The sequence below is a fragment of the Monomorium pharaonis genome, chromosome 2 (genome assembly GCF_013373865.1).
Source record: "Monomorium pharaonis isolate MP-MQ-018 chromosome 2, ASM1337386v2, whole genome shotgun sequence".
In the NCBI taxonomy this organism is placed as follows: domain Eukaryota; kingdom Metazoa; phylum Arthropoda; class Insecta; order Hymenoptera; family Formicidae; genus Monomorium; species Monomorium pharaonis.
In genome coordinates this window covers 18,277,529-18,293,437 of record NC_050468.1, presented here as the reverse complement: position 1 = coordinate 18,293,437, position 15,909 = coordinate 18,277,529, and the positions used below count along the sequence as shown (strand labels likewise).

Sequence of the window (15,909 nt, the reverse complement as noted above, 5' to 3'; positions counted from 1 at the left end):
TGTTGATAATTAGGAGGTTTTTTTCAGTTTTTTTCACATACGTTTGGGAAAATTGTGAGAAGTAATGTAATGTGAGAATTTGAAAACTTGTATATGAATAATTTTAGACGAATAAATCAAATACATGATATTAAAAAAGACAAAAGTAGGTCAAAATGTGCTTGTGGATATTTTTATCTTTTTCCTTCTTTTCTTTTAGTTTTATACTAAAACCCTTTTTTTAAATAGAAATATGGAACATGTCAGTTTTAATCGACCAAATTTAATTGATAGATACGGCCTTGTGTGTATCCGAAGTGTGAAAGCGTTATTTGTATGCTTTTCATGCTTCGTAAGTTTCAAATGGTGTATCTAATTATACCCGCAGGGATGACTGATTCACATAGTTATTTAGGTTTAGCGAGAATTCGTGGACTCTAGTTTCTTATATAATTACAGGACTCACATTGACACATAACATTTATGTACACATGTGTGTAAAAACTTAAATAACAGATTAACCAGCCAACTATTTTTTATAATTTCTTACAGAATTAGATAAATTTTATTTAAAAAAATTTGCACATTTGTACATAAATGTATAAATGTGCAAATTTATACATAAATTGTCCGTAAATTCTGTTCTTCAACTTCGTAATTTAAATCACATTATATTAAAGAAGCCCGAATTACACGTTCTTTTGACGTTGAACGCCCCAATTTGTCTCGCGACGAGAGAAACTATAGTCTCGGAGAACTCGAGCTTGTTTCTCCATAATACCATTAAGCTCTCCATTTTCCTCTCATTGTGCAGGAACTGACCTATCTTTACAACGCGTACGATCAGTCGTTTGCAACGATTTGAGAAAAGTACCGTCTAAACAATTAGATACAACTTGGGGCGGTGCCGGGACGAATAATGAATTTTTCAACGAGAAAATGGGTGGCGTAGTGGTGAGGCAGAGACAGACACGGAAAAGAAGAACCGTCCTCTGGAGAAGAGCGACCTGAATGGTTCGAAGGGGAAAAAGAAAAGAGAGTCGTAAAAATTCGTTCACTCGCGACGATGTCATCATCGACGAAGCCGGCAATCATGTACCTTTGTTCGACTGCGCGCGCGCGTAATGTAATGATATGATTTCTCGTCTTTTTCCCCGGAATAACTGCTCAAGTTGGCGTCTTGTTCGAGCGAGGGTGTCGGGAAAGCAGGTGCGCGCGACCTCGCAGACATTATTACTGATGATATATGCGAATTCCATGCGGAAGTTTGCGGGGAGGAAAGATAAAGCTTCCGCCGTCCTCGTGACGTCGACATCGTCGTCGCTGGCGCGTTGCGAAAGGGTTAGACCGAGAATTCGGTAGCACGCCGATAAATTTAGGTGGGCGATGAGCGCACGCGGCTTCTTTAGGCGCGTGCGACGTCTCTTAAATTTCGCGTGATTTATCGCCGCATTAATTCGGGATCGGTTCTCAGATCCGGCGAATGTGACACCGGCGCGAATTTTATCACGTGCTGTCAGACGAATGTCTTCTCGTGGGTACTTTGTTAAGTGGAGCACGGGCTCCTCGTCGTCGTGTCGCGCGAAAATATTTTGCGGTCGAATTAACGCGCCTCGCACGAGACGCTCAATGGAGCCCCTCAGGCGTGACTTAGCGAGATTACTTTGTCAGCTTGGGAAAAAAAAAAAAACGTAACTCAAACGCCGCGGATATAAATCAGTAAAGGGATACGTGCGCTAACGTGCACGGGACGAAGGATATAATGAGATTTATGATGGATTGTGGATAGCGCCTCGGCTAAAATTTTAATTCCCGAAATTGCGCACGCGCCGCGGGAGTGTTAACTCATTTATATCCAACGTTCGGCTTTCGCAACGTATGTTATACCGATCATGAAATCTGTACGATGGAATTGGATCTAACCATGAATATATAATAGAATAGCTACTCGTACAATTGAATTGTGAATATATTTCACGATTCACGGCTATGGCCAAATGTGTTTGAACCTTTTACCTTGCGAATGTGAAAAGTATACCACGATTTATTAAAGATGGCTCTACTTTTTGGCGAGACTATAAAAAATGACAATCTTTGCATATGAAAAAAAGGTGCTAAAACTCTGAAGACTAGAAAAGTAGAACTGCCTCGAACTCTCATTAGGCTAACAAAATGGATGAAGTTGCGAGAGTGGTCGATAGCAGAATATACATATATAGAGTTAGATGGCGAATTTATTCAAATTGATGACCGTCGTGACGGGGCTAATCCTGAAACTAGGCGAAAAATCGAGAACAGGATCTCCCACCGGTGTAACAGCAAAGTTGGCGAGTGTAGTGGCTGGCGGGTTTCTCTCCATTTTAGCGATACATTATCAGGTCGGTCTGTCTCGCTTGTTCGAGGCATTATTATATGTAACTGGAACGATCTTGATGCGTGTGTTATTTCTCGGTGCTTGCTCGCGCAACCTGTCGTCCTAAATGCCGATAGAAACCCCCGTCTGATCGATATACTCGAAGTGTACAACGGGAAAACTTTTCTCCGTCGTACGACCATCTCGCGTCTCTCTGGAAGTTTGCGAGTTCGGTTATTGCATTTTGAAGTCGCAGCCAACATTTGAAGAATCAGCGAAGCGACACCTCGAGGAGCGCACGGCACTCCGTGAATGTCGACGAATAATTTCAGCGTTCCGCGAACCGACTTATCTCCTTCTGTCTTGAACGGAAATGGCATTTCGCTTTTATCTTCGTAACAAGTTTCAGAGAATGCGGATACGACGGCTACCTTATGATCTATTAAATCTGGTTACGACCTTGATCGCGTACTCGCGTCGCGCTCGATACGAGTCATAAAACTTATCTGAGAGAATCGCGGTCGCATCTCGAACGATCGTACCTTTGTTTGCTTTCGCCGCCGTGGAACTTATCTTCTGTCTCGGATGCTCGGGCCATTTCCGTCTCCTGTGCGGATTTTGTCCGTGAAAAATATGTTTGACGCGGCCGCGCGTAACGCCGTTTTGCATCGGGCGGTCTGATCCGATATCTAATCAGCCGATAACGACAGCGATAGAAATTCCCCCGGGCCGTTTGAGGCGCGAGGAATTTGATCCATGTATGGAACGAGATCTTGAACGCTAATGGATGACCACCAAACCGCCACTTTAGCGAGATTGAAACTGTCGTTCACACGTACCGAGCATGATGGATGCGGTGCTTTATAAAGTCGTTCGCTCCTCGTACGTACTCGTTAACTCAAGAGACTCTTACCTTTCCTATGCTTTCCCTCACGTAAATACCGCGTTCGTTTCGTCTCATTTGATAAACGTGTCAGACGGTTGAGGCCACGGCGGCGCGAAAAGCAGTTCTAGCTGTTAAAGGCGTTGGAATATTTCGAAGCGTCCCGGGTCTTATACTTCGAAAGCTATCAGCTTTGCTTTTGTCGTTTTAGGTGGTTTCCAATTATTACGCCCGACCATTACAAACTTAAGCATCAATCTTGAAGGCTCATTAAACATGCCTTTGTCATTTTAAATGCTTTCCAATTATTGTGCCCCGGCTGTAATAATTTCAAGTATTAAGACTGAAAAGTGTGAAGGTTATTTTCGTTATTTTATACGTTTTCCAATTATCATGTCCGGTTGCAATGCGGTTTTCCATCAAGCCTGAAAAGCATCAAGCTTGCTTTTGTCTTTTTATAGGTTTCTTATTATTGTTCTCGACCGTAATAATTTGAAGTACAACACACTCGAGAAACGTCACTGGTTCTGGTTCTGTATGCTATCATTTTCCGGGTGACCTGTTTCATTTTGAAGGAGACGACATGAATGGTAGGGGAGGGTTTAAATTATTTCTGTACATTGAACTTTAATGGGATAAATCAAGATTTTCCGTATATCATTCCGTATATCATTCTCTTGTATATCATCAAATTGTATCTTTTAAGTCCGTCTTCTAAGTCCGTCACTAATGAACGCAAATATAAATTGATTTATTATTTTTGTTCGAAAAGAAAAAGTGATACGTGCGTGAAAATTGCGTGTTTACTCCTAATTATTTTTTGTTATTATATTGTATTAAAACAAAGCAAATGTTAAACATTAATTTTAATGTTTTAACTTTAACTATTTAAAGTCACAGACGTTAGAGTTATCTTACAAGTATTGCAAGGATTGATTGATAGGTAATAAGAGAGATGAAGATTTCGAAAAGAATTTTTATTATTTACAATATCACTATAGTCTATGGCAGGGCGTCGAGATCGGCCAAGGTGATTTTCATCCTTGTCTTGAGCTCGTCCGCATAACGTAAAGCGGATTCGTCGATCCTAACGTCCTCCATCAAGAGATCGCAATCGAGTTGTCGGCTGTCGCAAGCCCGGTGATGGTGCTTGAGCACGTCATTCGAGTCTAGATGATGAGCCCGTCTAGTGGATGGGTTTAGTGTGGTCAGGGCATAGTGGTTGTGCACCGTTAGCGCGCGCTTCGTGGAGACGAAACTTTTCACAGAGTCACCCTCGGGCGAAATACTTGCCGTTCTCATGGTATCCAGATAGTTTGTATACTCGGCCGAGCGACGGAGCTCTTTGTCCAGTCCGGTCAACCGATCGGTTTGACTCTTGTTTTGCAACTCGGGAAAGAAATAGGCATTCCTTACAGAGTACGAGGCGAAGTCCTTGAAGCTTCTGCCGAGTTTCACACGCTCGTCCAGCAGCAATTCATGCCAGGTCTTTCGGCGTATCGGCACAATTGCCTCATCGATGTCAATTGGTATCACGAATTCCGACCGGTAAAGGTTTTCGTAGAAACAGTGATTGTATGGAATCAGCTCCATTCGTCTCTTTGTCCAAATGTCCTCTTTGAAGAATCGTCTTCGGGCCGCCTTCTCGTTTGGCAAGTTACCAGGCAGGTCAAGCGTAAACCATCGCACCACGTTCGATCGTTCGTACAAGCGTAGCACTTTGAGTACGTTTTCGTGCACATTAAATACGTAGAAGTAAAAGAGCTTGGCGCCCAGAATACGATGTAGCTCGACAAAAGCTATTAGTTTACGCGATATATCCTTGTCGAAGTCCAATCCTTTAATGCACAGAGTGAACTGCTGGCGCCTTTTCCGGTCGGCGAAAGTCTCGTCACCGAATTCCGAGCGGATCGTTAAACTATGACTAGCATTCTCGTAGCAAGGACTCGGACCCACGTGAACCCGAGACGTATGGCGTATCGAGCCGTCTAACGGCAATTGACAATTTACAAGAATTCCGATGTAACTGTCTACTGTATCGTCCCATTCGTCTAACCAGATCGTCGAGATGAGTGCTTCTACGCTCAACGATCGTAACTTCCCGTGCTCCTGGTACCTGGAAACATAACGAAACTAAGATGCTTAATCCATCGTTTCCGATCGAAAGGACGCGTTAATTAATGTCAAGCAGCTTAGCGGAAAATATCTGCACGCATGGTGGAAGGCATTTACAGAGGCATTTATAACGCGGTCTTCCAACCGTGTATTTTAAGCGAATGTGCTCCGTTTCGCGCCGCTGCTAACGTTTGCATTACTCACTGCTAACCTAACGCTACTTGAAACAACTAACTTGTATGCAAAGAGGAAGTTTAACCTGTGTTAACAAAGTTTAATTTCGTAGAAATGAAAAGTATGAAATGTATTTAAACATACTTTCTCCAACATTTATGTACGCCCGTTATAAATGCGCTTGCGTATGCAAGCGTCATAAATTTACATTAAGTTTGCTGAAAACAAACAAACAAACGTTTTTGTATTTTTCTCGAATAACAAACTACAAAAGACAAACAGACAGATGGACGCGCGAGCCAACTTTATATCTTTATTAATAACGTCAGGAGTGGATCATTTTTAACCACTGAAATGCAGCGATTTAAAATTATGTTTCATTAATTAAGGCATAGAGATAAGCTTGAAATTTAAAGCACCATCAAATTATTACGATTTAATCGATTGTAATGTAATTCCGGCTAAAGAAACAGAGGAAGTATTTATATTAATAACTCAATTAATAAAATTAATTATCTCATTGGATTTCTATTAGGAAATGTGTGTGTTGATACTAATTTAATCGATTTGTCGCACGACTTGTAAAGGTGACAGGAGGTAGCACTCGTTTATGAGGATCCTTTAGTGGTTCGCTTGATACTTAGCGTTCGTCAGAGATAGACGACTAAACGGGCTGCATCGCGAGACGTGAAAAATGGCTCACCATATAGTGCAGAAGAGCGCGGAGGGCGGTAGGACTCCTCGTTTAACGCCAATCACTCTGATGCTCGGATAACCGGCGATTCTGAGGTCCAAGTGGGCGCTGTACAGGAAGAGCTGTCCCGGGATTGTCTCGAGCCATTTCGTGCCGGGCAGCTCGTACGCGTTTAACGCTATTCCGCGCGTTCCATTACCGTCGCACTGCGTGGTGGGCCTGTAATCGAGTGCCAATCTTCGGGCCCACGAATAAGCGACGATGCTTCTTGTGCCTGGCGGTTCACCCCCTAGAACATGCGCAAAGAATGACGCCAAGAAGTCATTTAATCGGAACGAATGGCGAAAGTGCACGTACGAATGGAGAAGCTAATTATGGGGTTCGGTGAAGAGAATAATGCTAACTCACGTTTCTGCCAAAAGAATAATGAATTAGAGGTACCAGGTAGAGTCGACATTATCCTCGTGACGCACTTATCTTTGAAAACGTAATTAAAGTTTACGAGTTTTATTTTTATGCCAAGTTGCGTGCCATAAAAAGTACGCGCTCGTAATAATGCATTTTTGTGCATCATCGAAATAGGCAATTATTATATTGAATTACAAAGATAAATTAGTATTGTTAATAATAATTATTTTAGAATTTTTTTTCATAAAATTAAATATTCAAATGCATTATATTTTTATAACATTTTTGTAGAAGAACAAATTACTACTATTTTCAAGCATTTTTATAAAATTGAATTCAAATCCGTTAAGCTTCTTACAGCTAACAAAGAAACATCGTCGATCACACAGAATCTATAAATGTGGATAAAATTTGATGTAAACTTTATTTCGTGTTTACTTGGAAAATTCTTGAAAGGTGTAACATTGAATTAAATAATGTAATTGAGGAAAATAACTAATTTTTGCCGTATGCTGAGATTTTATTGAGAAAAATGTTTTACGTAAAAATTTGCAATAAATAGCAAAAGATCGAAAGCAAGGATTGTAAAAACAAAATGTCAGAAAAATATTTAGATATTTTTTTATCATTATATAATTACAAAATTTTTTAAATTTTGTATTTTTATGTATAAAGTGTTAGATATTAGAGTTGTTTGGAATAGGCAATATTTTATTTTGTCTTATTAAATTAATTTTGTTTTTAATAATATTTATGTTGCATTTAATATAATACTCAGATTTTAATGTATTATAGAATTTATTAAGTCCATAAGATAAACTTTGCATAATTTGAAATATCCAATGTTTAGACGTGATTCTCCCTTCATATATTTCTATATTATCTAGACTCAAAGGCGAATAATGCATATTCATGTAGCTCGAGTTACTCTATACTCAAAGTTTCATCCGAGTTAACTAGTTAACTAGTTTCGGTTGACTGTGTTTTCTTGTAAGACCAAATGCCCGTTCTAACCGCTATATATACACGCTGCATATATCCAGTATCAAACTGCTTGCTGTCCGTAGCCCATAAGAAACTTTTATGCCATTACATCGATAGTATCGCATGCACTTCGCTTACCGGTATCATCTTATAATTTCTACGAGTGTAATGTTGTGGCTGTGTTCGTTTTATCGAACGTCAACTTATTGTCGAGTCCGATCGATTTACGATTTTATCCGCCGCGAGAATCGCGAGTCGACGCGAAGACATTGACGCCGCACCGGACGGAAGTGACGCATCTGTGTGCCAGAAACGAACGTGTCGTATTATGGATGCATTCACGTTCGTTCAGCCCGCTGTGCTTGTATTAGGCAAACGCTTCAGTGTATCGCTCTCCCGCTTATCAGTGCCGTACGATACTTCCCGTAATTGCAATTACCATATATTTCAACGGGACGCTCTAGTAATATTCAAAGGGAGAAAGGTACACCGGCAGGGGGAATTAGCTGGGCGGAATTTCAATTGACATGACCGCTAATTAGGCCCCTTAATGTTGTATACGCCGCCTATTCCCGTATTCCGTAGAGAAACTCGTTCCCTATGCGACCACGGGCCGCCGAAGCGGACCTTCGCTAGCGAGATAGCCATTCATTTTTCTAGGCATTAATGCATTTATAATAAATATATTTATGAAATACGACGGGGTTCGCGCAGACGCATCCGTGCGCGCTCTGTTCTCCGAGGGCGATAATAAATCCTACGCTGTTGATAGCTTTAAGGACTCTCGTTACGTCTCTCGTTTATAATTATTTCTGCGAGACAGCGGTGACGGCGACACCGACGACGACGATGACGACGGCGACGATGGCAACCGGACGAGAAAAGAGAGAGAGAGAGAGAGAGAGAGAGAGAGAAAAAAATGATAAGGAACGTCGTGCTTCGTGTCGGTGTCCGCGCGGGTAAATTTATGGTACTATATACATTTCGTGACTCGTCTCGTTTGCAATTACTTGCCTTTGACGTATATGGATCGCGAGCGTTATCGACGAGGACGTCCCGTTCCCCGGGACTATTTCCCGGGTGATCTCGAGAGCGTATAGGTAACGAGACTGGCCGAGCGGATCCTACTGATCCATCGTCTCTCCGCGGGCGACGGCGGAGTATATGATGATGATGGTCCCGTCACGGCGTGTCGTTAAAAGTCCGGCGTTTGACCCAACCGGGGCCGACCGGTGGTATTACGTGTTTGCGTGCCGCGGGTATTCTTCGTGACTCCGTGCCCTTTACTCGCCCGCCTCTCCTCGACCGTCCGTCGCGGCCACACTCCGCGAGGTTTACGAGAGGGTATACGCGGTTCCACGAGAGAGAGAGAGAGAGAGAGAGAGAGAGGGGGGGGGGGCATACGAACGGCATGCTAGAAATACGCTAATGCACACCATGGCGTTCTCATGGAAATCGCACTGTCAGGGCGGAGAGTGAATCTTACTCAACTGGCTATAGAGATAAATCAGCGAATAAATCGCGCCGATTTTTTTTTCGAGCTCGCCACCGCTAATTAGTTAGAAATTACTCTCGACAAGAAGGGCACTTATCTTTAACTTAATTGAAGTACGTGAGTCCAAAACTCGTACATCTCTCCGGATAAGAATCACAATTATTATTACCTACCTCCTCGCATCGTTATTATCCGTGTAATAACGAATTAACTAAATCTACTCGTTTCCACATCGTAAAAACAATCTGAATTTATATATTCATAATTTATATTGAGCGTTAAATATGTGTGCGTGGTGGATATTTGATTCTCATCCGTGAAAGGCGATCTTCTTATGAGGCAGACAAATCTCGAAGGCTCGTCGAGTTGGTCCATGAATACGATATCTCGACTGTAGTCCCTCAGTCTCGGCCGAGTATACGATCGGCTGTCATAATTCCCGCGAAATGTTTGTATGATAGAAGCGAAGGTGAATTACGCGAAAGCGCACGAGTCGACGGGCGGTCACTCGATGAATCACGTCATAAATTACGTCGACTAATGAAGTCGCTACTACCAAAGAACAGCGCCGAGATTTACGTCCTTGGCGAGCTTTATGCCAAAGCTCTTGAGGTTTATTTATAACTTCGTATCGCGTTCTTTTTGCGCTCGCGCACCCGATGCGTTATCTTCGCATCTTTTTAGCTTCTCTCTCTCTCTCTCTCTCTCTCTTTTTCTCTCGTGATGAGGGCGGGGGGAGACGTGTACGCACATTGCGTGCAAGGGCCCCCGTTGAATCTTTGCGGTGCGTAGCGCGCGTTGATCGGTATCGGCCCTTGAAACGAATCATTTATACAGTCATATTCGTTGTTAGTATTAGAAAGCGTAGCACCCGTGCAATTACTCGCGATGAACGTGCGTTTAAAAAAGCAGATAGCAGCACTTTATTCTCCGCTCGGCCGGATAACATTTCAATGCTGAGAAACTTCACGCAACTAGGAAATAGCGCGTACCGAGTAACAAACGCTCGCGGGTACTTCGAACAAGTTTATTGCGTGCGAATCTCCATACCGTGTCAAGGAACTTTAGTTTATACGATAACTAAACTGTTGCACGAGTACGTTAACTGCCACTGTTACTTTCTTTCGTATTTTCTTCCTGTTTTTGTCATCATTGCGTACGTAAAGATAAAAAGATAGACGTTTTTTGCTTTATATGTGACGTGTGATGTTTGTAGCAATAGTATTTTTTTATAAAATACATTTTACATGAAGGGTTTTTAGACTGTTATTGGTCATAGATATATAATACATCTTTATCTTGCATTGTCTAGATTTGCACTTTTATAATTAAAATACGTAATTAGAATCTCAGCTATGACTCTGTTATACAACTTTATTATAAAATTATTATAAAATTTTGTTGAATAATTTTCAAAATTTAAATTAATAAAAAATTAAGTTAATAAATAATTTTAAAATAATATTATTTTCAACAACAGTTAATAGGACTCTCAAAAAGAATAATTAGGTAGAAAACCTAATGAGAGTCAGGCGCGGATCTCAGCGCGCAATAGATGAAAAAAATTAACGAACAAAGTTTATTTAAAATATTTAAAATACACTTTGTACATTATTTATATTGCGACCCTCGCTAATTCTTCTTTTTAATTACTGTTTTTAATATTATTTTAGTAGTAAAAAAATATTTTTTACATTTTTGTAAAAATTTGTTTTGGCATATATATGATAAAACTTGATCTGTATGTATTTGATGTGTCAAACTGTTTTGATATTTTTTATAAAAATTTGCAACAAGAAGAACATTTTGATATTTTTCAGTTTTATATTTTGTTAACCGTTTAAAATTTAAAATTATAATTCCTAGAGGAAGGACCAATATATTTATTGATTTCATAGATTGTTTTAAAATTTAATTCGGTAAACGATATTGATGGTTAAAAGTTATTGCTTAAACAAGAACTGGGTTTTTCGAGAATCTATATACGATCACAAATTTCAATAAACGATTTCACCGCGAAATCACTCAAGTTCAATAGGTTAATCAGATTCGCGAGACGTCACGTTGCACGAAACAAGAACCAATTTGTCTTTTTCGACGATTTTATCTATAGTCACGACTGATTCGCGTGGCGGTAAAAATCCCGCTAGATGCCAATGCGTAGCGTTAGGCGCTTTCAGGTTGCGCCGGCATCAGGAACCGTTTGCCGATAACAAAAGGGCAAGGGTCGCAGCGGTTGCGCCCTCCGCGGAGGTGCCGGAGGAGGAAAATTGCTCACCAGGCGTGGGAGGAGGATCAGTCGGTGGATCCGGGAGTCGTGCTGGCGGCGAGTCCAGCAGAGTCAGGACGCACAGTGCGGTGACCAAGACCGCGGCGAGTCCCACTCTGTATAATCTCCTCGTTCCCGCGACCGGCATGCTTGCTCGTTCCTTCCCTCTATTATTTGTTATTTTTTACGCCTGGCGAAAATCTTCATTCGTCGCGCGCATTTGCCATGAGCGCAACGACGACGACGTCGACATGCCTCGGACAAAACTTTTTATTTCGCGAGACGCCTCTGCGTACCGTACTTTGCTGATAATGCACTTCAACCACGAATGCATCTCGGACGTTGACACGTCGGGTCAACGTTGTGCATTTCACGCTGTGCTTTTCACTGAATTTCTATATACGATTTTTGTTGTCACGCGATATGACGCACGTAGTCTATATAAAAAAAAAAAAAACGGTTCATGGATTCACAATTCTCTCACATTGTGTGATCCCATATTATTTTCTACTATTTCTCCTCTTTCTGCGATCGTTTCTTTGTGTCGCGTGTATTTTGTCGAATAACTTTTTGATCTCTGATTCACTCGCGCGGCGATGTGATTTGCGTGAAGATTTAGCTGAGGTTTGCTAACGAACTAGTTGTAGGTAATTATTCGAGTCGCTGCCTACTTGGCGGCGGCACGAACTTGCTCTGAATCAGGTTCCCCTCATCTCTCGGGTGATCTCATCCGGATCGATCTGTCGGCCGCCTTCGGCTCGGCACGCGTTCTCGCGATGCATCGAGGGAAGAGAGATCGGCGCCAGTCACGTAGGCTCTTGAAAGACCCGTTCGTCACAAAATCAGCGCATTTTCAGTAGAGCGGGATAAAACGTGCTGCTCGCTCAAATAGCCGCGCTCTGTCCGCGCGTGGGCTCCAGAGCGAGCGCACGAATCTGCTTCCCCGCTTCGTTTCGCGCGTAAAAAGCGCCGTGCGCGATGCCCCGACCTCCCACGCGATCACGACGACATGCTTGCCGCTTCTTCCTCGGCTTTCGTAGGCAGACGACGACCATGTATGGCTGTCCCGAAGGGTCCGCGTCCTCCTGCCTCCTCACACGGGCTTTCGATAATTCAATTATTTCGACCCGTTCTCGATCGATCCGGTCTCCGTGCCGAAGGGCTTTTTTTCTCTGGGTTTTTCTCCCGGTTTTTTCGCCCTACGATTCACCGAAGCGCGAAAATTTTTGAAGGGCCCACGACGGGCTACCGCGCCGTCGCGATTGCATCTCGCGGGATGGTGAACAAGCGTGTGGCTCACGTGCGCCGCACACTAGCGTGACCATTTCGAATTCATTTTTCGCCGTCTCGTTACTTAACGCATCGAAAGTGGAACGTCACGGACGCCGGCGCGCCTCTCTTTTTTAATCGTCACATTCCACGCGCGGTTGGACTGATTTCGCCGACGTGAGAAACGGCGCCGCGGAATTAAATTTGCCGCCGGCCGGCGTCACGGTGTGGTACCCCCACGGTGTAAACTGCTCGCAAACCAAACTGAAGGGCGCGCCGATCGAAATCTCCGACGGAATTAATTTACGACGTCCGTTTTAATCCGTGGTTTCCCTCTCTCGGTCGTGCGCCGTGACTTCCCTCGGATTATCTTCTCCCGCGCACTTGGATATTAAATTCCCATAACGACGAAATACGAGAGATACAGAACGTGAGCTTGAGCTTGATCTTTGTGATTGAGCTTGATCCACACTGGTGTACTTTGCCGGCTTTCGGTAGTCACCGAGAAGCAATTAATCGCATACGTTTCACATGACACACATTGCACGAATCTCGGAGGACTCCTCCTCTTTAAGAAAGATTCTTTTCTTTTATTTTTCTCTCTTTTTCCCTCCTGCGTTGACGATATCGTCGTTGCTGGCGCATGAAAGGCACGTGCACGAGATCGGATCTCGGTGGCTTTCCTCTCGCAGCCGCCTGTTGGCGGGTTGCACGTGGTCAGCAGATCGACCAACAGGATTGATGCAACCTGGCCTGCGCGAGAGTCGAGAGCGTACTGCGTTCGAGCGGGAGGTTAACGCGCCACCGGGGCCTCGTACCGACTTTGGACCCGTTGCCTTAGCATGCCTCGCCAATGCGCCTTGCTACACTCCGTCCCTACTCGCCTTTACCTTGCCTCGCCTCGACCTAGCTCTTCTCGACTTGCTTTGACTTGCCTCTTAGCTTAGCTTTATCTCGCTCACCGGTTGGTCGGTTGGTTGGTTGGTTGGTTGGTTGGTTGGTCGGTCGGTCGGTCGGTTGGGTTGTCGGTTGTGTTCCTTGTCCGCCCTGACAACGTTAGTTGAGTTTACCTTGTCGCAACCTTGTGAATCGCGTCGCGTTTCACATGCTACTCTCTTTTCATGTCTTCTTCGTTCTTTTTCCTTGTCGTTTTGCACCTCCGTTTTGTCGCTTCTGTATACCATTAATCTCCTCTATGCTCGTTACGCGGCACTAATTAGTTTTTGTGGTGTTTCTCGTTTTGATAAATCGATGTATATATTTGTTTGACGTATAAATATTAACATTGTATCATAAATTTATATTAAATTATTGATATTTATTTTAGCAGATAAATTATTGTAAATTAGCATAGACATTGTTATATTTTTTATTTAATGCTACAGTTTTTTGGGATAAGTTTAACAGTTAATTACTTTTTATACTTTATTTTAAACATATATATCATTTTTATAAAGATTTATATTAAATATATTAAATATTAAATATATTTCAAGTATTAGTAAAAAAAAGATTATTATTTACCATTCTATTTTTTATAATTTAAGAACGCCTTAAAGATAGTTAAAATATAACGTGTTATCTTTTTTTTATACTAGACCGATTTAATATAAAATAAAATTTTGAGACTTTTACAATTCTTATAGATTATACATATAGAATGTTATGATAAACTTTTGAGCTGTTTTAAAAATCAGATAAGATACTTAGAAATCATGTAAATGCGGCGATTTAATTTCTTTTGTTTGGTGTTATATCCATTTGAATTTTTTTTTGTATTATAGTTTTAATTTTTATAGTTGTATTTTCGTAAAAATTATGTCTGTTCAAGAAAAAGCAACTGTAGTGTAGTTTGTGGAGTCAAAACTTACTGTAATTATTGGCTTTTGTTGTATGATCAGAAACCTATCGTCCAATGACGAGAACATCAAGGAATGGTTTGAGAAATTTTGAGAAATGGGAAATGTTGAAGACGCCAGAGGAAAAAAAGTGCACTATATATTTTTTGACAAATTATTCTCTTTGATCTTGCTCTTGTTACTGGGTGACGGTTTCTTAAACATATGATGACAGTTGCGTATAACTGGTGCTTTTAGACTGATAGATGTCATTTTTGCGAAAACAACGTATATGATACTTAACAAGACAAACCAGATCGCCATATCTACTTTATATAATTTTCAAGGCGATGTTAAAATTTTAAAGATCGTAATCACTCTATATAATAAATTGCTGTTGCATTTTATTAAAAAAAATAATGTAATTTCTACATATATCATTTCTAATTTATCTTTGGACGTTTTTTACTCGAACACACTTAGACTTTATACATTCTTAAAACATTTAAATACTTTATAAAAATAGTTTTGTACATATTTTGTCTTGAATATTTTAAAAGAATTAATGTGATTCCAACCAGAAAATTCCTGCTGGTTATGAGTATCGTATTCATTTTTTTTTAAGTGATAAATGCTTGCCTTTCGGTATTGCTTAATTTTACAATGATGCCGAGACGTATCGTAAATTCGTTACACGCTTTTGCGTTAGCTACATCTGTTTTTCTAAGAGTATATAACCGGCGCGATTTCCTTGGTTACCGTAACGTCGTTATCCTCCGGGAATCGTATCTCCGACTGTAATAAAGCCGCCTCTTCTCTTGTGTATCTCTCTTTTTGTAGCGGCTTCATGCCCTTACACCCGACTTTATCTCATCTTATCTCCACATATTGCTTGACCTTTCCTCTTACATCCCACCGTTTTCGCTCGTCCACCCGCGTACGTCGTTTTTCTTTCTGTCCCTTTTCCGCGGATTCTCTCACGTTCGCTTCTCTTCTCAGGCTCGTTTTCCTTATTCGCCTGACCACCGTCAAGCATGAGCTACTTTTGCTCGTGTCAAAAAATCGATCGCGTGCTGCATGATATTGATACGTACGTGTGCTATCATGCATGCCAGTAGATCGCATTTAAATCTTCCTGACACGGCTGTCGTTACAGAGCAATCGTTACGGATACCTTTTTGCGGAAATTACGATAGATACGTAGTTTTATTCGCGGCGCGTGGAATGCGAGAAGGAGAGAGAAACCGCGCGCCAATATCCGACGAGAGAATGCGAATGGTCGTTCTCTAATTTCTTTTCGCCCCTCATCACAGCTCACATTGATTTCTACGAATTGCGACGCGTGTGCATGCACTGTCGCGAGGACTAATGCAGTGACACGTATTGAGGAATGGTCGCTCATTACGGGGACCGGTCGGATCATCGATTGTGTACGAATGAACAGTAGG

General features: G+C 41.8%; 1 protein-coding gene across 1 annotated transcript; it reads right to left on the bottom strand.

Moving 5' to 3' along the window:
* Positions 1-4,177: 4,177 nt before the first annotated feature.
* On the bottom strand, positions 4,178-14,022 carry LOC105837518. The gene is made up of 3 exons (XM_012682371.3): positions 11,364-14,022; positions 6,208-6,487; positions 4,178-5,331 (listed from the first exon to the last, which is right to left on the bottom strand). Exons 1-3 carry the CDS (start codon positions 11,500-11,502, stop codon positions 4,218-4,220), a joined length of 1,533 nt encoding a protein of 510 aa, XP_012537825.2. The 5' UTR covers positions 11,503-14,022; the 3' UTR covers positions 4,178-4,217.
* Between the last annotated feature and the right edge of the window lie 1,887 nt (positions 14,023-15,909).